Here is a 25,163-nt window from a genome sequence, read left to right as displayed (position 1 = left end):
ACTTTCCACACATACAGCAAGGTAGAGGGAAAGTGTCAGGCACTTTATTTAACCAGAAAAGTTTAAAACACTCAAACACACACAAATATGATGCTCCTCCTCCATTAAAACTATATAAAACTAACAAAGATTTGTACCTTAGGACAATATGTTCTGCCTCTCTTCAACAAGGTATAAACAGATCCATTGAAAAGTAACAATCTCAGAAAAACAAAAGCCAAGTCTCAATAATAAGTACTTACTTCTTCTAATGCTAAATACGATACAATCTGTGATTTTATTAATAGTAATAGTAATCTTAATAGGCATGATAGACTTCTGAAGGATTTATATGATTCACAACTCCGGCTACATATTAGCATTAGTAGAGCCACATCAATTTATAGATAAAAAAAAAAACACCTCCAAAGTTGATTGTTATTTTAGACAGATATTATTAGATGATATGGTTGGGCTGGAAGGTGGGACATATAAATACCAATTGGGAGTTTAATAGAGCCTTGTTCTACAAAAGAAGATAAAAAATAGGAACCTGAGCTGGGCATGGTGGCTCATGCCTGTAATCTCAGCACTTTGGGAGGCCAGGTGGGTGGATCACTTGAGGTCAGGAGTTTGAGGCTTGCCTGACCAACATGGTGAAACCCTATCCCTACTAAAAATACAAAATTAGCTGGCAATGGTGGTGCACGCCTGTAATCCTAGCTACTTGGGAGGCTGAGGCAGGAGAATCGCTTGAACCCAGGAGGTGCAGGTTGCAGTGAGCCGAGATCGTGCCACTGCACTCCAGCCTAGGCAACAAGAGTGAAACTGCATCTCAATAAATAAATAAATAAATAAATAAATAAATGAAAATTAAAAAAAAAAAAAAAAAAAGAACCTGAAAATTATGACTATCTAAAAATCTCTTAGTTTTGAGAGGTGGGACAGAGAGGCAAAAAGTAAGAAAAGTATACCCACTGTGGCGGGAGTGGTGGTGAGGGGGCTTAGAGGTGGGCAAAACCTAAAAGATGTTGTAATGATTGCCTGACAAAAAGTTCTGAAAGTGAAAATATATTAAACTCATTCATATTCAGAATGAGCACTGAGATAGAAAGGTAAAGGAAGTTAAATGATGTGCAACTGGGATTATGATGGGAGTTTGCACAGGCTGCGGTGGAAGACCAAATGAAAAGGCCTAGGGAAATAATCACAACAGCTTTAAGAATCTTATGGTAACTATAGATTCCTTCTCTAGAAAACATATATGAGTACGCAGCTGAACCTTCCAACAATATGGATGGGCTTGAAACCATGCAGGTCCACTTTTATACAGACATTTTTCTGCCTCTGCCAGCCCTGAAACAGCAAGACCAACCCCTCCTCCTCCTCCGCTTACTCAGTATAAAGATGATTAGGATAAAGAACTTTATGATGCTGGGTGCGGTGGCTCACGCCTGTAATCCCAGCACTTCGGGAGGCTGAGGTAGGTAGATCATGAGGTCAGGAGATCGAGACCATCCTGGTTAACACGGTGAAACCCCGTCTCTAGTCAAAAAATACAAAAAATTAGCCAGGCGTGGTGGCAGGCACCTGTAGTCCAGCTACTTGGGAGGCTGAGGCAGGAGAATGGCATGAACCCGGGAGGCGGAGCTTGCAGTGAGCTGAAATCTTGTCACTGCACTCCAGCCTGGGCAACAGAGCTAGTCTCTGTCAAAAAAAAAAGAAAAAAAAAGAACGAACGAACTTTATGATGATCCACTTCTGCTTCAATAGCAAATATATTTTATCTTCCTTCTGATTTTCTTAATAACATTTTCTTTTCTGTAGCTTATTTTATTGTAAGAATACAGTATATAATATACATAACATACAAAATATGTGTTGATCAACTGTTACCAGTAATGCTTCCTGTCAGTAGCAGGTTATTAGGAGCTGCATTTTTGGGGAGTCAAAATTATACGTGGATTTTCAACTGCACGTGGGGGTGGTTCCCCTAATCCCTACTATGGTCAAGAGTCAACTGTGTAAGCAAAAAATGTTGCATACAATTTTAGGGATTAGTTAACTGTGAGTATTAAACTTACCCATGAAGATATGTGATTAAATTGTTAATTCACTCCAACTGCTCTTGCAAGACTTCCAAGGTAATGCTGCGTAATGTATTCATCACAGTAATGAAGTACTTTTCAAAGTGACTCTGACTCTTCAAAGTAAATGCTCTTCACCAGGAGATATTCATGAGATTTCTAAGCTATCGAGCACAACCTTGACAACCTCACAGAAGAGTAGAGGTAGAAAACTACCTGGCATTTAAAACAATTTTATGTCATGACTGCTGCTTTCACTTATACCCAAACTATTTTCAGATGTAGTCATGGTGGTAACACCAGAGGAGGTAATTAATTTTGGTTGCTGCCCATCTTCTTTTTCTTTGTTGTTTCATCAGATGTCTAATGATATCTTCAACACAAATTACTGACTAAAATCTTCAACCTCAGAGTTAGGCTAAGCTAGAATAAAGTAAGGTAAGGAAGAAGTATGGGCTACCACCTACTACTTGTGACTGGTGCCTTAAGTGGGAGAAGTCTTGTGGAACTGGAGCCCTCAACCTGTGGGACCTAAGGCTATCTCCAGGTGGACAGCGTCAGAACAGGATTAAATCGGAGGACACCCAGCTGGTGTCTGCTGAGGAATCTGGTGTCAGAACTGACTGGCTGCTGGTGGTGAGGAGAAATCCCTACAAATTTTGATGACCATAGATCACAGAAGCACTCGGTGTTGTGAGAGTACAGTAGGAGAAACTGATTTTGTGTTTTCCTATATCCTTATGCACACAGATATGCAAGCACTGGTATTTTTCTAACATATTAGTTTTCATAAGAAATGGAATCAGGAATCAATGAATTAGGTAACATTCACATTGGCTGGCCATTATTGGTTAAAATTTGATCGATGCCCCTGTCCTCCAACAGAAGCAGCTTTTTTTTTTTTTTTTTTTTCTGAGACAGAGTCTTGCTCTGTCGCCCAGGCAGAAGTGCAGTGACACGATCTTGGCTCACTGCAAGCTCCGCCTCCCGGGTTCACACCATTCTCCTGCCTCAGCCTCTCTGAGTAGCTGGGACTACAGGCGCCCACCACCACGCCCGCCTAATTTTTTGTATTTTTAGTAGAGATGGGGTTTCACTGTGTTAGCCAGGATGGTCTCGATCTCCTGACCTCGTGATCCACCCGCCTCAGCCTCCCAAACTGTTGGGATTACAGGCGTCAGCCACCGCGCCCGGCCATAAGCAGCTCTTTGTTGGGGTGGCTGGTGCTTTAAATATTTCGTACAAATAGTTAAGAAAGTTTGTTAGTGGTGGAAAAAAGGCAACTGCTGTGGTACCAGAGTTAGAAGTAATTCAACTCTGGATTTGCCCTGTTAGAACTCAGTTTTATAATAATAGCCACACAGCTTCCCCCCAAATCTCTGATTACTGAAATTCCTCTAAGAAAAAGTAGCTTTGTTACTATGTGCTATGGTTTAAATGTCCCCTCCAAAACTCATGTTGAAACTTAATCCTCAATGTGGATCATGAGAGCTCTGCCATCAGTCCCTCAATGGATTAGTGGATTAATGGATTATTACAGGAAGAGAACTGGTGGCTTCATAAGATGAGGAAGACAGACCTGGGCGAACACACTGGCTCACTTACCCCCTTATCATGTAGTGCCTGCGCTGCCCCAGGACACTGCAGAGTCCCCACCAGCAAGAAGGCTCTCACAGATGCCGCCCTTTGACCTTAGACTTCCCAGCCTCCATAACAAAGAAATAAATTCCTTTTCTTTATTAATTACCCAGTTTCAGGTATTGTTATAAGGAACAGAAATCAAACTAAGACCCTGTGAGTTTGAAACTCTCCTAATTTCCCATGGAAGAACTTTTAATGGATTTGACTGCATGGTCAAAGCTTCATTTACTGAAGAACAGATTGCATAGTTTAACTCTGAAAAGTATACAATTAGGTTCCTGGTATATACAATGTTAAGAAATATTTGTTCAACAAATACAAACAGATGCTTAAAACACCTGTTAAAAAAGTAGTGTGTTAGATTGTAAAAGAAGGTAATTTTTTCTTTAAGAGGTAGAGAATAACAAAGTGAAACATTACTACAATTGCATATTAATATATGTTCATTTAAAAACCACAGACAAGTAAAGAACACCATGTAGTATGTTTTTGTTTTGTTTTTTTGAAACAAGTTCTCACTGTGTCACCCAGGCTGGAGTGCAGTGGCACGATCTTGGCTCACTGCAACCTCCACCTCCTGGGTTCAAATGATTCTTGTGCCTCAGCTTTCGGAGTAGCTGAGATTACATGTGTGCGTCACCATGCCCAACTAATTTTTTGTATTTTTTGTAAAGATGGGGATTCACTATGTTGCCCAGGCTGGTATCAAACTCCTGGCCTCAAGAGATCCGCCCGCCTCAGCCTCCCAAAGTGCTAGGATTACAGGCATGAGCCACCATGCCCAGCGCAGTGTTTTCAGGAAGTAAGTTTTCTAGCTGTTGGTCTTTTACTGAGTCTTAAGTTATTCACAGCACTGGAGTGCAGAACACTTTCTCTGGGATGTTCACAAGCCTTTTCCTACCCTTTCCTGTCCATACTTCCTGCATATCCCCTCCAGGACTGCTAAGGAAAATGAGACATTGGCTCTGCTCAAATTTCATCATCACCAACCTCAAGTCCCCCCCCTCAACCTCTCTGGCCTCTCCTCCCACATTTCTCTGGTCAAATCTTCTTCGCTCGGCATTCATTCTCTTTCCTGCCGCCCTGTGAAGAGATGCCTTCCGCCATGATTGTAAGTTGCCTAAGGCCTCCCCAGCCATGTGGAACTATGAGTCAATTAAACCTCTTTTCTTTATAAATTACCCAGTCAGCAACCATATTCTATAATTACAGTGAATACAGCACTATCCATCCAGTCATACAAGTCAGAATTCTGGAGTTACAAACGATACCTTCTAGTCAATCACCATTCACCACATCCAGTCTATATTACCTCTTAAATAACTGTTTATTTTGCCCAGTTCTAACTCACCTCTCACCTTCCGGGTCTCCTTTCACACATCCACTCTGGCCCATTAAGATGTTCTCTTACCTCGTAGCCAGAGTGATATTGACAAAATGAAAATAAACCTGGCTCACTTCTTAAAACTCTTCAGTAGTGCCCAGTCCTCTTCAGATAAGATCAATATCCTCAAACATGCTAGGTCTACTCACTGGGTACCTCACCTCAATCTCTCTCACTCTCTGCACTCTGGTCACACATACCTTCTTTCAGTTCCTTACCAAACTGACCATGTTCTATTACAATCTTTTAAAAAACAGTTTTACTGCCATAATTTATATACCACAATATTTACCTGTTTAAAGTGTAAAATTTAATAGTTTTGGGTAGGCTTACGTATGTGTATGACCATCACACATATATAGATATTAATTGATTTAGAACAGAGCAACCTAATTGAGGTGATTTAAAAAATGAGGCAAAAAGGGGTAAGTGACTTGTGGAAGATTTTACATGAATGTGTTTTTAGGTTCCATTTTTACTATGAAAAGCAAACAACAAGTGCTTTGTTAAAGGACTAATATTCAATCATTAATTCAACAAACACTGATCACTTTCTATGTATGTGCAAGGCAGTGAGGGAGAGATACTAAGATGAAACAGACTTCATGCATGTCACTGAAATGCCCAGTCAGGGGCAAGGGGATAAACAAACAAACAAACAAAAATTCAGTTCTAATAATTCTATACTACTATCATAGACAATGCATTCTACTATAATATTAGTACAGAATACAAATCATGGAGTTCTTTCTGGAGATCGCCAAAATACACTACGTAAACAGTGTTCTCAAAACTGCGAGTTATTTGATATGGGTGAGTGTAAGTGTAAAGGAGGAATGACATGAAACAAAGTTGGAAAAGTAGGCACATGTTAGATGAAGATAAGCTATGAATGCCATACATTTTTACCATGGGGTGATAGAAAGTCACTGAAAACCTACAACAAGGAGTGTGATGACATTTCTATATATTAAAAAGATAGTTTTGGCCTCAAGTAGAAAATGGATAGGAGGGAGCACCATGGGTAACAGACCTACTCCAGCTGTGGAGATGGAGAAAAGATCTGTGCTATTTGGAGGTAGAATCAGACAGAACTTGGTGATGATAGAGATGGGAAGGAGTCAGGGCAGGAGAGAAAAAGGTGGAAGGAAGGTGGATGAGTCCTAGGCAACAAGTATCATTCTACAGAGAAAACAAGGGAAGAACTGTGATACGGGGAGGGCAAGGAAGAATGTGATTTTAGTTTTCAAAATGTTATGTATGAGAAGCCTATGTGGCACCCACATGGAGGTGTTGAATGGCTGGTTGATTTGGAATTCCAGATTAGAAGCACACTGAAAAACAATCAGCACTGCAGTGGTAACTGGAGGCATGGTTACAGAACAGACTGTCCAGGAAGAACAAATTGGAAATGAGATACTTTAATTCTAGTGAGAGCATGACAGTTCTGAAGAGCAGACATCAAGTGATCAAAAAAGCAATTAAGAACACAGTAATTTTGTTCTATTCTCATTTACATTATGAAATCTAAGTCTCTGTATATACTGAAGTCTTGTTTTCTAGCCTGTAAACTGCAGTTTTTCAATAGAAGTTTGTGAGATGAATTTCTTTTGTCAGTCGTTCAGCGCTTGAAAGAAATATTCCCAAGTATAATTCCACAAATGCTAAAGTAAAAAATCAAAGTATTTTTATTTAAATTGACAGGAGAATTCATAAAATAAATTACTGTCACAAAGTAAGCTAATTCCTAAATTAGCTAACTTTCTCAGAAATATTATATTCTACAAAGAAGGTTACTAAAAATAAGCTGAGGCCATGTCAGTTTGAAGGCATAACTAAAGATACTTTGATAAATACTGTTATATTTTATTTATACATTAAAGATTAAGTTTTTCTCCACAAAGGTTTTAAACGTTAAGAGAATTAAAAAACAAAACACATCTACTTGTTTATATAATTTGGCAATATGGTTTCAGAGTTAATTCCCATAAAGGAGCCTTGTGATGAATAAGCAGGATAATTTAATAGTCACTTTCAAATTTTCCAAAATAGTTATTAAAAATACAACCAAAAATAAAGCAATAATGAGCTACCAAAAGCTTACCTGAAATAATCTTAATACTAAAATGCTTATTTGAATCTTTTAATATACTATTAAAATGTCACAATGGTTACTATCTTAATTTTACTTATAAATATCAAAACACTAAAACATTTGAAATGTAGTAAAGAAAAATTAAATATGAGTTAAAATACAAGCAAATTAAATATAGTAAGGGACATGTGATTTCTGAATCATTTAATATACTATTAAAATGTCACAATGGTTACTCCTAATAATTTTACTTAAAAATATCAAAACACTGAAACATCTGAAATGTGGTAAAGAAAAATTAAATATGAGTTAAAACACAGGCACATTAAATATAGCAAGGGACATGTGATTTTCTTAATGTTTTTACTAATTCAAGTTCAATGCACACTACTATAAAGTGAATGATTACAAATACTTTGCCTATATATAAGGAACATGATGCTACTTACCCACCATCAGAAGGGCATGCAAACAAATTAAAGTGATGTATGAAAATAATTGAACTAAAGAAAATACACTGAGAAATCACTCGCCTATTTTTCTAATAAATATTAAAAAATATGTATTGAAATTAATTTTACAGTATCTGTGTAGAATATCATACATTTAATAAAGAAATTTTTTAAAAACCCCAAACACTAAAATGCATTATCCCAACCAATGAGAAGTTTACGGGACATAAATATTAATATTTTATATAATTATATAAAATATATAATTATATATTTATATCAATTATAAAATAGTTTACATTCATATTTAAATTAATAGGTACAAGCAATTATAAAGTGTTACAAACTAAATATGCAAATTCTGAGGGGTGCATGGAATACAAAGTTAAAGTAAAAGGACTTCCTTTACAAATGCAAAAATATTTCCTAGGGGATAAATATTTAATTTAATAAATATTTCCTAGGCCCTATTATTCTATGCCCAGGGTCCCTTTTTTTTACATTTGCAACGCCTAAAATTTAGAATTACAAGATGTCTAAACCTTTTGTCAACCTGAACAAAACCTTGTGTTGAAAGAAGCGGTTCCTCAACGAATCCTTACAAGAATCAAGAGGAGGATGTTATTCATACAGAGTCTCTGTTTGGGAAAGCTTGTTCAGTTCCCAGAAACAAGACATATTTTTTATCACCAAGGAGCCTGATCAAACTAAACATCCAAGTTTAAGGAAAAGCCCTCTGTTGTGTTTAAGAAGCCAGAGTCACTGCCAGGCAACATTATGGCTGGACAGACAGTAAGCAAAGATTTATATAGCTGCTCAATGATTTAGATAATTATGGTATGATGTTGAGGGAAGTCTTAAAACCTATACCTTGGCAAACTTCTTAATCTGTCTGTATGGACTGTCACCCAAATCAAATGGCACTTTTAATTACTTGTGAAAATTCTAGTTAGGACAATGTGCCTGTTGTCCTAATGCAGAATAAGCCACACACCTAAAACATGGAGATAGAATATAAAAATTATGACCCTGATATAGAACTGGATTTTACTTAGAATTGTCCCTCTTCACAGGAAAGAAAATCAGCACATTTAAATTTCTGCAGTGCTTTTCTCCGCCGTCATTTTTCCCAAAGCAGCACATACCCATGAGAGTACCTTACACACAGCACACAAAGGTGATGGCTGTGATTCCAAGGAGCTCTGCAGAAATTACAGAGATCTCTGGTAAGGACTACATGGGTCTTTGTATTCTACACTTACATGAGATTTTAGGACATTATCTGTCCATGACTCAAGTTTTATTAATGGTTCAACAGTTATCTTAGAGCTATAGAATTTTAATCAGATTATACTGATGTGTGATTACATACTGACCAGTAAAGATTAATATATAAACAAAAAATGTATTGTACCTTAAAAAATTTTACTCTTTCTCACCTGAATTGAACAACTGTTCTCTCCTCAAAATACCCACATTTCCCTGGTGAAACATTTTTGAAAGACGCATCCACATTTTCAGGCCACTAGGGTTAGTAACAACCAAATTATTATTTGCTTAATGAAACTGTACCCTAATGGCTTGACAATGTTAAGACCTCCAAAAAGACCATGTTTATTTTGTTAAAAGTATTTTACAGTCTCAAAATTTTTGGCTTAAATTGTACTTCGGGTGTTTTTCTGAAGGGCAGATACAAACCACCAATGTAAGAACTACTATTACTGATATCTTGAGGATGAGTGAGGGCACGCAAAGTGTAAGTGATGTTCATCACCTTAGACATTTGCAGGAACATTTTCTCACTAAAAAGTCATTACACCAAAATTTAATTCTTTTGAGAGACAGGGGAGAGCTGAAGCTCTCTCTGAAAGTACAGTTGTCCCTCATTATCTGCGGGGAACTGGTTCCAGAACACCAAAATCTACAGATACCAAAACCCATGAATGCTCAAGTCCATGATATAAAATGGCATAGTATTTGCATATAACCTACGCACATGCTCCAGTCTACTTTAAATCATCTGTAGATTATTTATAATACCTAATGCAACGCCCACATATCACTTCATTCATGTGGATTCAATGTAGTGCTTGAAGGATGCAAATTTAAATTTTGCTCTCTTTGAAACTCTGTGGAATTTCCTCATTGGTTGAATCCATGGGAGTGGAACCCATGTATATGCAGGTTGTAATTACGTGCAACCTGAATAATCCAGTTTATAAACCTAAGTATCTTATTTATTTTCCAAAAGGGCTTTAAATGTTCTTACTTTGTGAGAAAAATACGACGAAGATAAAAATATGTATTTATTACATGCACTGAGTAAAATTAAAGTCAGTATCTGGTTAATGTTTGTTAAAGCAAAACAAATAATCAGTATAATAGCATTATCTGAAAATATAGTTAAATTAAGATGGGAAATTTATATCTAGAGTTGTCACTTTTTTCCTCTAGAGACTTGGAACAAAATGTCTTTCCTCAAATGTGCTTCATTGTACCATATTTAGTGAAAAAACAAGCCTGAATAAGCTGATGGCCTGCATGGGAACATGGATCAACTCATTCTCATTAAGAATTTAAGAAGCTATCAGCCTTCTATACAGTTTTGCCTATATGAGAGAAAGCAAGGACTGGCTTCTTTCAAACCTATAATTTATGAGTTTATTCAAACCCGCCAAAAAGCTTTAAGTAAACGCCTCTCACATTTCAAAATTCCCATGGCAACTCATTTAGGTTGGCAGACAGGCAGTCCCAAATTCAATCCTTTTATCCTGCAGCTAAACCATTACAATGGTAATTCTGCTCTGACACTCTGAAGAGACTGCTAATTACCACACTCTGGGTCCCCAGACAGATTTCCCATTCAGATTAAAATGGCTCTGCAAGGTAGAAATCAGTAACAACACCTTTCTTTACATGAGAGATGTTCTTTCCCATTACAGCTCTATCAAGGAGCCAGTACATTACCTCTAGATGTCTTTTAATATATGTTTTAATACCTCTCCTTCTCTCCCAATAAAATGAAAAGGAGGCCAACAATACCACAAATTTCAATGATCAATATTTGATCAAGGACTAAATAAATGCAGTACCATCAACTCATTAACAATTTGGTTAAAGAACTAAATCAAAGATAAAATTACCATATCTCTATGGTCATGATGTCTGTTACCTTCTCATTCATTAACTCTTAACATTTTCAGGTTATAATTAATACTCAGTTAATTGAGTCAAATGCATATGGCAGACAGAAAAGAACCTTTGGGGAACACAAAATGCAAACTTTTAAAAAGTGCATTTTGTAACAGATGCCTTTCTATTATCCTAAATTTCTATAACATGTAGTGTTTTTTGAAAATGAATTAAAATTACTTTTGTCTTGATGAATATTTTCAAATGTCATAATATTCCTGATGACAACTTTAAATTTCAAAACCCGCAGGTGGAAATTTGTCGTCATGTATTAGATCATTTACTTTTATAGCACTGACCTCCATGTATATAAAGAGATCAGCTATATGTTAAAAACTGATCTGTATTCAAGTTCTCAAATACCTATAAAGTAAACATACAGAGAAAACAAACACACAATTTTACTCACCATAAAGAAAAAGACCTGTTATTTCAACACTTTATGAAATGTCTAGGTCTGCAGGCATATTGTGTGCCAAAGTCTGTTTTAACTTATGAGACAACATCAATGAACTTCAGTTGCCTGAAATCACTTAATTTCTGTATTACAGTCTAGCCCTTTCAAGCTTAGTACTCTATCTCCCCAGTGGAAACCTTTTACCTCCCCACTTCCTATTAAAACTGTGGGAAAATTATAGTGAAAACAAGATATAGGATCCCTCATCTCTACTTTCTCAATCTTAATATCAGCATAATCCAGCATAATATTCCTCCAATTTCACCATTCTTGTGTGTTTTAGGTCTCTTCTGAGAAGATCACAAAAGATCATAGGATATGTATCCATATAAAGTCTTGACTAAGAAATATCATGTATTACTTTCCAACTAGATGAATGAGGATTAATGGAAGGAGGAAGGATGGTATCTGATACCTGAGAAGCATTCCCATAATGTGTGCTCGTGTGTGGAGAGACAGTTTTATACATATTATTTTTTTAGTAATGTTATATAATTTCATTTTTTTGGGGGGCTACTATTCCTTGTAAATAAAAACCTATACTGACAAAATCATGACTAGCAAACAGGGTACATTTTGTAGGGAAGGAACAGAAGTACTCTCTGCTGGTATGGTGCCTTTTGGGATCACAAATTGAACTTGCAAATGACATGCAGTTGCAAGTAACCAGCCCATACATAAACACATAAAATGCAAAAAGAGGAAGAAGGAACATGTATGCGCCTTTCATGTCCACATAATTAAAATAATTACTACCTTTACAAAGTCTCTCTAAGGCAAGTAGGCCATACTGCTTAGTACTATCTTTATAGAAAAGATGCTGCATGAAATAACTGGTATTTGGGGAGAAAAAAATAAAGACCTCAAAATTAAAAGAAGGAAAAAGTTACTACCATATGAAATGAAATAGAGTAAAACTTTTTAATGATGCCAAACCATGTTCATACAGGTTGTATAAGCTATAATAGACGGATTACATACACAGATATGCATGCATGTACATGTGTACACCAAATTCTTTTGCCCTTTCAGTGCCATCAAGAACACACTGGTGTGTATATCTTTACAATGAATGAATGGAGATTTTTACACACCTCTTTCAGTAACTGACAAAACTAGAGAAAAGGAAAAAAAAAAAAAAGGGTAGACACAGGAGAAGATCTGAGTGTTTTCAACTATCTTCATCTATAAACAATACAGAATATACACCCAACTACTGCAGAATTCACATTCTTTTAAGTGTATGTGAAACATTCATCAAAACAGACCATATGCTGGGCTAGCAAAAAGTTATTAGACTAAAAAAGACTACCATCTTATCAAATACATACTGAGCATAACAAATTAGAAATCTACAATATGATAAACAGAAAAGTCTCAAATATTTGGAAACATTTGGAAATAAAACACAGATCAAAGAAGAAATTACAAAGAAAACTGGAAAAAACTTTTGCACTGAATGATAATGAAAACACAGCATAATATTATTTGTTGGATACAGCTAAAACATTACTCGGAGAGGAATGTATATCCTTAAAAGAAAAGTCTCAGAAGTACAAAAGACAGGTCTCAAATCACTGATCTACCTTTAAAATGTCCCCAAGTAAAATTAAACCTTAGTAGAATAAAGATGTAAAAGCAGATATCAACAGAAAAAAAATTGAGAAAAATCAACAAAACCAAAAGCTGATACTTAGAAAACAGTTGATAAAATTAATAAAACTCTAAAACTAGATTGGATCAGGAAGAAAAAAAAAGTAGATATTTGAAGTCAACCAATTTAGACTAGATAAAAACCTACATATAACTCGAGAAACAACTCTTGCCTAGTTATTTCATGTTTTGTCACCAGGAAACAAAAAGGAATAAAGTAAACTGATCATCAAAATCAAAGAAACATCTGAAACTAAACTGGTGTCATTTTCAGAGTAAACATGTTCTCCAGGTAAAATATTATTTGATTCTACTAATAAATGGTGTGTGATTATCTCAAAACCCTTATTACTTTTGCAGTATAATTACAATAGTGAACTGTTCTCTGAAAAGAAACAAGTATAATTGCCCTTATAATGCTCAAGCTTCTCTGAGTTTGCACGCTTGTTGGTAAAAAACAAAGAAGTCTACCAGATTGTTTTGAAACCCAAATACGAATTGAAAAGATTTGAACTGATTTACTAAACATTTAGTTACATGTAAAGTTATGCAAACTGATGAAACATTACAATCTTCAAAATTATTTTAAAAATTAGAACTGCATCACAAAGAGAAGCAAGTACAATCTTTAATCAGATTTATTAGTCTTTTCTGCAGATGGAAAAATACAAAATATTTATTACATTTCCTTATGAAAGTTTATATTAAGCAAAAAGTCTGCCCCTCCCTACTCTCCACCCTGCTAGGACCCTCAAGCCTGGACTAGATGTTTTTTGCTATACAACACCTAACAAAATGGGCACAAAATGATTAAAATACACAAAACTCTTTGTCTTTCTAAAAAAGAAGTTACTCCATCTTTCCAAAAAAAAAAAAGAACTTATTCATTCTTTATATGATAATGTAAATGGAATATTTCCCATTTAAAAAAAAACAGTTCAAGATGTGAACATTAAAGATAAAAATAAAGTTCTTACATTACAAAAGTATCTCATGTTACGTAAGTATCACAAAGCTCCTTAATATAAAAACTGACCTAACTAACAAATAGTTATAAGAACCAAGAGATTTTACTCACATTTTTGAAATTAAAGGGCTTTAAAAAAAAGCCTATTAGAAAAAGCAAAGATCAAAGTTTGATAATATCCAGGGTTTAAGTGTGTGTTGAGAAATAGGCATTTTCCGGCAATACTGGCAGGACAGCAAATTGGTACAAATTTTCTGGAAGGCAACTTAGAAATTTTAACATGAATAAAATAATAAAATTTAAAATGCACTTACCCTTTAACCTAGTAATTCTACTTCAAGAGACTTATCCTTCAAGTATATATGCACAAGTTAATTAACTCTGCCAAATTCATGCAGCATCTCTTCCACTGAAGAGAAGGGAAATGTTCACTACTGGACATTCTGCCGCTGCCTATTTAGGAAGGCGCCTTTAGGGGTAATGGAAAGGTCTAAGGAACTACCATGAGGCTGGATGACTGAGGTGGAGTGGAAGACAGGATCACTGCAGGTGAAGCAATATAAAAGAACCGAGAGGCCAAAGTACTGGAAGGATTATTTATAAACATAATAAAATCTTAAAGAGGGAAAAAATCCCGGTTCTTTTTCCTCTTGTGCCATTCTTTCTTGAACCCATGCCAGTGACACTTTTAACCCCACTGTTCCAAAAAAAAACAAATTGACTGGCAAGGTCACCAATGACCACTACTTGCCAAATCCAATGGCTGATGATTTCCTCTTCCTACCTAAAAGGTCTAAGCGTGACTTCCAGGACTGGCTCACAGCTCTCCTCCAAATCCAGGGGCTCCCCGCTTTGCTCTCCCTTGCTGGATCCTCCCTCTCTTCCTGTTACATGGTGAAGCACCCCAGGCTTAGTCCTCAATTTTTCTTCTATACTTATATCCAATTTCTTGGTGATACATCCAGTCTCATGGCTCAAAAAGCTTTTGATCTAATGACAATTCTTAATTCTACATATCCTAGGTTCCACTTTCTCACCTAATTCCTGTTATAACCAAATGCCCATTCAACATCTGCTATCAACTTTTATACTTCCAAATCCAATTTTTTGACTTTCCTCCCAAACCTGCTCTTGTAAAAGTGTAAATAAATGACAACTCCAATTGCTTGAAGTTATCACATACCATATCACACCAAGTCTGTCAAAATTCCTAGCAGTTTTACCTTCAAAAAAATCCATGATCTTACTACTTCTCAGCACCTTCAACACTACTCCAAATCACTTTAATCTCTAACTTGAACTGCAAAGACTTCCTTATTGGAATCTCTGCTTTCCCCAGTGCCCTCAAAGTCTATTCTCAGGCCAGCAGCTGGAATGATCCTTTGAAATACAAATTACACTTTGTCCCTCCTTTCCTCAAATTCCTCCAATAAATAGCTTCTCATCTCGGACTAAAACCCAATCTCCTTCCCATGCCTACAGGCCTTGGATCTGCCAGTGCCTCCCATCCCCACCGACTTCACCTCCTACTGCTCTTCAGCCGGCTCATTAAGCTCCTCACTGGACCCCTGGATACTCTCTGAACATGCCTCAGGGCCACCGCACTTTTCACTAAGGTTTTTTCTTAGATGTCACCTTCTCTAACCAGCCCATATAAAATAGCAGTTCCCTAATCCCAGTTCTCTATTCCCTTATTCTGCTTTATTTTTCTTCGCAGCACTTTGTTAAAAGAGAATATTGCCTATATTTGTTTTCCTCATTGTCAGTAATCCAACCCCAATCAGAAGGTAAACTTCAGGATGGCAGGCACTTTGCTGGTCAGCTTTTATTTATTATTGGTGTATCCTCCACAGCTGTCACAGTGTCTAACCTATAGCAGGCATTCAATTAACATTTGTTGAATGAACTACAAGGCCCAGAGGTGAGAAGACTGAAGGTTTAAGAAATTCAAATAAATACAGAACAACTCAATCTGTGGTAGGGTGAGGAAGATGTGTACATATGACTGTGTGCTTTAGGTATAGCAAAAAGTAAAAAAATGAAACCTGAAAGGTAAGCTATGGCAAATCATGAAGAAACTTGTAGGCCATGCTAAGGAGTTTCGTATTCTTTTCTCAGAGTAAAAAGGCACCACTAAAAAATCTTTAAGCAGGGAAAGGTAACAATAGACTGCAAAGTAAAGATGGGTTTGAGAGGCCCCAGAAGAAGGAATACCAGTTGTGGGGTTCTGATACAAGCATGGTTTGAAGTAGGTAAAGGCAATGGGGATGAAGGAAGGTAAGCAAATCTGAGAGAGACAGGAAGTAACCTGACTGAACTTGGTGTTTTTCGGGACCATGGTAACAAGTTAAAAAGTCTAAACTACCCAACAGAATACTGAAGGAACAAGAAAAGCATAACTGAGAATTCCAAACAAAAAGACTGGCAATTTCTGTTAATCTACAAGGTAACTGGGCACCTGCTATTCAAACTGTCAAAAATACAAAATTATGAACCTCACTATTAAAGGTACATTTCAAGATAAAATATCTGCCCTTGAAAATATTTAGGCAATGATAAACTAATGAGCCTTATGTTGCATTTTCATAGAAGTCAAAGCAAACTTCTCTAAAAACAGTAACAGTGAGTTGGCAAGGAACTACTATTTCTGTACATTTTCTCCAACTTGAATTAATGCATTCATTCTATCATCAGCATTTGTATAGAAACAACAAACTTTTATAGAGCATGTATGTGCTAGGTATTATGCTAAGTATTCTCCATGTATCATCTCATTTAATCTTCACAAGAAGTATAGGGGTTTATAATGCTCCAATCTTTCTTTTCCCCCCTAAGGGACAGGGTCTTATTCTGTCACCCAGGCTGGAGTGCAGTGGTGCTATCATATAGCTCAACTTCTTGGCCTCAGCGATCCTTCCACATTAGCCTCCCAAGTAGCTGGGACTATGGGCATGTGCCACCAGGCCCAGCTACTTTTTAAATTTTTTGTATAAAGGGGTCTTGCTATGTTGCCCAGGCTGGTCTCGAACTCCTGACCTCAAATGATCCTCCCACCACAGCCTCCCAAAGTGTTGGGATTATAGGCATGAGTCACCATGCTTGGCCATGTTCCAATCTCATAGATGAGAAAATGAAGACAATTAAAAGTCACAAAGCTGGGATTCAAAAACCAGGAAGTGAGTTCTCAAAAATATGATGTATTCTGTCTCCCACATTTATTTAAGTAAAAACCCAAATCATTTGATGCTTCAGGAAAATTCAGTTATTTTATGCATTTCTATAGTGAAGATGAAGGAACTGATTTTACCTTATGACAAGATTCAATCATTTATTTTTCAATTTACTATGTTATTGCTATGTGCTGGGCTCTATGCTAAATACTAGAAATAACAATGGTAAGCAAGACGAGAGATTACAGGTGACTGCGTAAATAGAAAATGTAAAAGATACTAACAATATCCAGTTGATCCTCAAACAACAAGGGAGGGTTAGGTTGTTAGGGACACAGGCTGCATCAAAAATCCTTGCGTAACTTTCAACTCTCCCAAAATGTAACGAATAGCCCACTGTTGTCTGGAAGCCTGACAGTTGATCAACATATATTTTGTATGTTTTATATGTTATATACTGTATTCTTACAATAAAGTAAGCTACAGGAAAGAAAATGTTATTAAAGCAGTAAAAGTCGATGTTAAATAACTTTTTCTGATCATGACACTAATTGCCCAGCATACTTTCAAAAATCTCCTTTTCTATACAGTTTTTCAATACCACACAATTAAGGAAAATGAGAAAGATTCCATTGTTTAATAGTACACAAATATAGATTTTAGTTTATATTTAACCTGATCATTAAAAAAAAATAAAATCTACCAACAGAATTTACATAAAACTCTTTTATTCCAAGGAATTAATTTCATCAAGTTAATGGGAAATGTTTATGATTTGTGAGTTTACTTGTTGAATAAACTATCAGGGTAATAAAGAATAGGCTATCTGGGAAATAAAAAGCAGCAGGAACCATAACTCATTTATGTAAATGCCAATGCTTTTTGTTGGACACAATACTAACAGTATTCCTAGTTTTTTCTTTTCTTTTTTGAGACAGGGTCTCACTCTGTCACCCAGGCTGGAGTACAGCGGCACAATCTCAGCTCACTGCAACCTCTGCCTCCCAGGCTCAGGCGATTCTCATGCCTCAGCCTCCCAAGTAGCTGGGATTACAGGTGCCTGCCATCAGGCCCGACTTATTTTTTGTATTTTTAGTAGTGATGGGGTTTCACCATGTTGGCCAGGCTGGGCTCAAACTCCTGACCTCAGGCGATCCACCTGCCTCAGCCTCCCAAAGTGCTGGGATTACAGGCGTGAGCCACCGCACCCAGCCCTAGTTTTTCCAATAGCAAATTAGGGTCCACATTTCCATATAGTTTTACTAATATAAGAAAAAAAAATTAATGGCCCAGAAAACCAGTAATTTATTTTTCATTTCCCGTCAAAAAAAAAATAATACTCTGGGAGTAGTGCAATTATTATTTCTAAAAATATTAAAGAGTTAAGTAACAATAAGGAGCCAACCCAAGGAAGGGTGGCAGAGGGAAGAGATGGGGGAAGAGATGGGGGAAGAGATGGGGAAAGAGAAACCGGGAAGGAAGGAGAACTGATAACACAAAAGCATCTGGATAATTTCTTATGCGACGTCACCCTCCAAAACCCCTTTTAATGTCCATCTAAGGACCCCTAAATACGAACTTCACATTTTTATTATATTAGAAATATCAGTCAGGTGTTTTTAATTTTATGCTTAAATAAAATTTCTAACAACCCATAACCTATTCCTTATAAACATTACAATAATTTAAAATAAACTGACAAAAAAGGACGAGGCCCAAATCTAAGGTCTGGAAATTATTACTTACTGCAGGTACCAATAATTTCTTCACTTCTTCAACTGCTCTCTTCAATTTGATTTCTGCTCTGTTCTGAGCATCTTCCACAGTGATTAGTACATGTAAATCTTCATTTAGATGCTCCCAATTGGGCTTGCCTCTATTTTGCTCCTCCTAAAAAATTTACAGAGTACATGATTAAAATTATTCTCTTTAAAGAGAGAGTACATCTTTCATAATACTAACCTGTTGTCAATTATTTTAGCTATGTTTGCATTATTCTGCTATGATGGCACAAGTCTTTGAATTATTTTTCTGGGTCCTCAAAGTTTGATTGAATGTGAGACTACTGGGTCAAATGATAATTAATCCAACAAGTATTTACTGAGCACTTACTATCTACCAGGCACAGAACCAGATGCTAAAGATCAGCCCCAAGCGTGCTCCTATGCACTAGGAGCATACATCATTATCATGTATGTAGTATCACACAACATACATCTGATACTGTCCTTACATTACCATGAAAAACACTTTGAGAAACATGTCATTATTTCTGCATTTTACTTATAAGTAAACAGAAGGTCATCAAGGTTAAGGGGGTCACCTCTCAATGTCACACAGCTAACAGGCTGTCAATTTAGGAGCTGAATCAAAGTTTTCATTCTCTAATTCAGTGATCTTTCCATTTCATTACAACTGCTTTTAATGACATTGGTTGTATTCAGCATTAGAAAAGGTATTTTGCATATAGATGTTATTGTGTAAGCTGACTACCACTTGTTTTAAGTATTTCATGCGGTAATTATGAAAATAGTTTTATCCACATTCCCATCAGACCATACCTTAAAATTAACTGTAAGGCTACTCTTTAATTATATCAAGTCATAAATACTAGTTTCATAGAGAATATCTATATTTCATTTCCTTAATGTCTTCTAGTAAGAAATATCCCCATGTTGAAAACCTGGTCAAGCTACAGGGAGGTTAAGTAGAGTTGGCATAATTTCAGAATCGCTGTTTTAAGTTTTAGAGAAAGTGTTTTTAAATAAAATAAGAATATATAAGTAGTATATAAATGGTAAATATAAATGCACGTGGCACACAGCAAGGTACCACAGACAAACAATAAATATCTGCTGTTTTTGGACCTTTATTTTAGAAGTTACTATTTACCTAATTGTTAGATTCCAGTAAAAGAAAATAAAGCAGGCATAATAAAACTGCTTTCTGCAACAATTCACATGATTGAGCTTAGCCAATAAGGCTAAAAATAAATTTTAACAGTAAATGCTTCTGCTTTATTTTTAATCAACACATCTTTAGGATGAAAATGCATCCACATATTGTAAGGGGATACAGGGGGAAAAAAAAAAATCAGACACAATCCTATGCTGGGCCATCTATGTATTTCCAAAGAGTGAACTCTGAGTCAGCACAGCATTTTACAGGGGTACCATCTGTCTGACACTGTGTGAACCACCAGCTCAGAATATCTGACTGTTTCAACATAAGGTCACATTACATTCTTTTTGATGATGTCATATCTTTACAAAGCTAGGTTGTTAGCGGTTGCTGTAATAAAAATCAAGAACATACAAAAATCAATGTGGAACAAGAAAAGAGGGTGGCAGCACAAAAATCTGATTCCAAAGTTTGAGAATTTGAACAGCACCCAAGAAAATACAAATGCTATTAGTAAAAATGTGGTTATTTACAAATAAAATGTATAGTCTGTTTCAATTCACTGTTTTTAATATAAACACTAAGTTGTTTGTAGAGCAAATATTTAATAAACAGAACTCTGAAATATTTCTTTTTGACTAGGGTACACCATGCAAACTAAGTGGGAAACCAAGGAGTCAATGAATCAAGAAACCGGAAACCTCGGGGTTATCTGTATGGCAAGAAATAAAATATGTATTAATATCTCCAACTGTGGCAAGAAAAATTAGTTTTGTTACCCAGATTTCAATTGTTATGTTCAAGAATGCTAACAGTATTTTCTCACCAAAATTTGTATTTTTTATTTATCTTTTTTTTTTTTTTTGGAGAGAGACCTACAAAAGCTACTAGTCTGGTATTATTTGGTGGGCCTAAAAGTGCACCTATTTGACTAAACGCATATATATGAGGGACTTCTGCTTCCAGGCAAGATATAGTAACAGGAACCAGATTCACCTTCCTGCTGAAACAACCAAAAAACTGGCAAAACGTATCAACAAGTTTCAAGCCACTGGACATCAGACAACTAAGGACAAATGACGCAGAGTTGGGAACAACTGAGGTGAGCCTATGACTGCCCCCACTCACTGGCTTGAGAGTCTCCAGACAACTCCATGAGGAGACTAAGCAAGAGTCCAGGGAAACCGAGGCAGCCAAAGCTCAGAGAGTCCTGGGAGAGCTGCCACTCAAATATTCAGCTGAACCCTGATCGTTGCATACTTGAGAGGAAATTCCAGAGGCCAGGGAAGGAACCACCCAAAAGGATTCCAGGTCACAGTGCCTGGCTCTAGAAAAGAACAAGACTGAAAGACCTGAATAATTCCCCATGGGTAAGGGACACAGAAAGGTCTTGCCTCAGTGGTAGGAAAAAACTAAACCTAATCTAAGCATTGTTCCAGTACAACTAAATACATTTTAAAAGGAAGACCAAATGCCTCAAATTATTTCCAACTAACTTAACTGTGTCCCAGGACAAAGCTCAAAGATATTTATAGGAATATAAAAATATCCACCCAACAAGGTAAAAGTCTGGCATACAATTAGAAATTAACGGGCATGCAAAGCAGCAAGAAAAATGCAATACATGAGACCACCCCCCCAATCAATTCACTCAAACCAATCTAGAAGTGATACAGATGTTATTATAAATAGACAAAGACATTAAAAGCTCTATGTGTGTGTGTCAAACACTAATGCATACAGATACTAATACAATGAAAACTGAGGAACATTTATAATAAAATATATTTGAGAAAAGCTTAAGAATAAAAACTAAAATTTGACTTGCCACAGAAACCTCTATACATGGAGAAAAGCCAGAGAATTTAAAAGGAATAATTATTTTCATGATAGAAACAAAGTTGCAGTATTATTTGCCATTTTGCTTTATTGCAAGAATACATTTTTAAGGTGTAAAACACCTTGGCCAATGTGTACTCTTACTAATTCAACAACTTAAATGATAATTAAAAATATAAAAATAGGAGAAAGCTACATCTACCCTGTTTGCTTCAAAAATCAACATTTTTGCTTACACTTTTAAAAACAACTGAAGGAGCAAAAATTTTCAAACATGGAGAAATTAATGGAATCGTGTACTTACATTCCCACCAAAAATTCTTCTACAACACTCCAGAGTTTAAAATGTACAAACTCAGCCGGGCACAGTGGCTCATGCCTGTAATCCCAGCACTTTGCGGGGGCCGAGGCAGGAGGACTGCTTGAGCCCAGGAGTTCAACGCCAGCCTGGGAAACAGTCAGACCCTGTGTCTATTATAAATAAATAAATAAAATGTCCAAACTCATAAGAAATAAGAAAATGGGAAAGGAAACCATTTAAAAATTAAGAATCTAGAAAGCAGATGGTTAACTTAAAATTTACCTGACTCTAGTTAAGAAAGAAACTTATTTCCTTGCAATCCACCCCAAAAATACTGAGGAAATGGGCAGCAGTGAAAACAGGGGTGAGGGTGGGGCTGAGATTGCAGGACTAGATGAACTCTCATTAAAAAGCAGTTCAATTCCCATATCCCCTTGTCCACAAATGGCTAGCTATCAAGCACTCCCTAATTCCCAGCAGTAGACCAGAAACTGATTCCGAAAGGAAGTAAAACACTTGCTCAAACTGCATTAGGAGAACAGCTGACACGGTAACTTCCACTCTGACAGCTGGGCTGGCCGGCCATCTCCCCAGCTCCAAATGCAGAGCAAGGGAACCCAGGCCCACAACTTGGGGACAGGAGACTTGAACAACTGACCCTTCAGAGAGTTAATAAAAGACGCTACAATGCTGAAACAAGAATGCTCTATTTAAAAATTTTGAATACAAACTCCTGCAACTAAAAACATGAGAGCAAAGATGAAAAATTTGATAGAAAGTTGGAAGACAAACTGAGGAACTCATAGCAAAAGACAGAGATAAAAAAAAAATGGTGCAGAACTGTATAATATTAGAGGACTAGTCCAAGAGGTTCAGAAACTGAAATGACGATGTCCAACTACCAATATAAAGAAAAAGAAAGCAGAGGGAGAAAAATCATCAATGTTATACATTTTTCGCAAAATTGAGGGATCTGAGGTTCCAGATGAAAAGGACCCACTGAGTTTTCACCACAAGGAATAAATGAAGCGGACACTTCAAAATCAAACAATGTAGCAACTGAAAGTAAACACTAAAAGCACCTCTTTTAGTGTTTTGGAGGGGGTGCAGTGTGAAGAGAGAGACCGACCAACCTGTTTTCCACATCAGGCCTCAGAAAATCTTTCATCCATGTGCATATCAAATGTCACACAAAAAAAGGCTTTGAGGTCATGCTACGCAGAAGCCATATTCATTCTACTGTAGTCCATTCCAGCTCAAGAAGAGTTAAATTCCTTCAGTGAGTTTGCAGCTTAGTAATTATTTAATACAAATACTATTTCTCCCTGTGATCTCATTCTGTTTCTTAAGCAGATTATAAAGGCAATCTGGGATTGGCAAATTTTATAGAGAAATCAATAAAACACACCCCAAAAGGTCCTCTTTTAGTCATAAAGTAAGTATAGATGCAATTATAGGATGGTTACTTCTGAACTCAAAATATCCATAGTAAGAATCCACTCACAAAACCCATTTTCTCACTTAAATAAATCAGGACAAAGAAAAGGTTGAAATAAGCAGACAGGAGGGATGACGATATGGACGCACACCAAAAATGCTGTATTTATTGGAAACTGTGTTCTACGAGGCATTCGTTTCTTTTTACAATTATGTTTCAAACAACCTTTCAGGGGTTAATAGCTGAGATACTGATGTGGAAAAAAACAGCTCATGACTACTATAATGTCTGTTTTACAGTTACCATTTGCAATATCATTTCATAATATATGTGCTACTGAATCTTCAGCAACATAGAAGAACACAGTTTTGCATCAAAATAATCCCAAATTTACATTTTCCAGCACAGTACTGCCCCCTGATTTCTAGACCTCCAAATTCAACTGCCAACTAGAAATGTATACTTCAATCTCTAAAGCAGTCTGAACTCCACATGTCCAAACTGGGGTTCATACCTCCCTGCTGCAAATCTGTCCACAATTAATGTCTCAGCTATTACTCATCCTGAATGAATTTTCTGAATCAGCGTGGATTTTTAGAATTTGAGGCTTTGTAGGAAATCTCTGAAACACAGTCATGGCTTACTTGTGCTTTGACAGAGACTGGCTGCTGCACATGCACCCATTCACATCTATCCACACTAATCTGAAGTGCCGTGTTCATTCACTTCCCACGATAGGCTCAGATTTACTCCATGCTGTATTATTGGCCATTCCCCAAACATGGATTTTGACACCCATAAGTTTATGGAAGCTATCGCCTACGTCTAGAATGCCTCCTTTCCCTTTATTTAATATTTACTTCTATTTCTTTTTTTTCTGTATCATATAGTAACTTAGTTATCTGTGTACTTTTTCTAGCTATTAGAAAGTTTGCTCCAAGTTGAATATCAGAATCATCTCACTGATTTTCATACTCTTGACAGTATGTACACATTGATTTTACACATATCTGGCTCTAAACAAGTATTTACTGAATTGAATAATTGAACTTTTATGACTGAAGAGCATCATTCAAATCAAATATCAAACTGTGCATGAATATGCTGCAGCTTTCCCATAGTGCTCTGCTGTACTAATGATTACTGTGCCTGTTTAATTAATCCCTCATATACTCACCTTTGCTCGTGTATCTTGGTTTCTGGGACGGCTTCTTTCTTTCTCCTTAGTTACCAGGTGTACATGACAATCTTTACTCCATTTCTTGTTCTCTTACTTCTAGTCAATTCTCCCAGATTTTCTACAATAACTCTTATGAGGTCTGGTTTTCACAACCCATCAGTCTGCTTATCTTTTACTCTAAAACCTCAATGCTACCTTGTTTTGATGTATCAGAAGAACAGGAGACAAGATGGGTCAAAAGTATTTTTTAAAACTGCAAGACTAAAGTCCTATCTCAATATAATAGCAAAGTGACAGCAAAGGCAAATTACATATAAATACTATATGTATAAATATGTTCAGAGCTCAAAACCACTAACCTTCCATCTTTCAAGGTAGGGTGCAATAACAACAGAGGTTCCATGGAAATGCAAAATAGCTCTATTTA

General features: G+C 36.4%; 1 protein-coding gene across 6 annotated transcripts in view; it reads right to left on the bottom strand.

Annotated features, from left to right (window-relative positions):
* The window catches only part of QKI (QKI, KH domain containing RNA binding), a 160,617-nt gene that overhangs the window by 20,161 nt on the left and 115,293 nt on the right, over window positions 1–25,163 (bottom strand). For all 6 annotated transcript variants that reach the window (XM_004044928.5, XM_004044930.5, XM_055391786.2 and 3 more), the window contains exon 4: window positions 18,824–18,967. In XM_004044928.5, the coding sequence (XP_004044976.1) occupies window positions 18,824–18,967 (144 nt within the window). The remainder of the gene's footprint in view (window positions 1–18,823; window positions 18,968–25,163) is intronic.

The sequence above is a fragment of the Gorilla gorilla genome, chromosome 5 (genome assembly GCF_029281585.2).
Source record: "Gorilla gorilla gorilla isolate KB3781 chromosome 5, NHGRI_mGorGor1-v2.1_pri, whole genome shotgun sequence".
Classification (NCBI taxonomy): domain Eukaryota; kingdom Metazoa; phylum Chordata; class Mammalia; order Primates; family Hominidae; genus Gorilla; species Gorilla gorilla.
The sequence above is the reverse complement of the archived record's forward strand: the minus strand, read 5'-3'. Positions and strand labels throughout refer to the sequence as shown.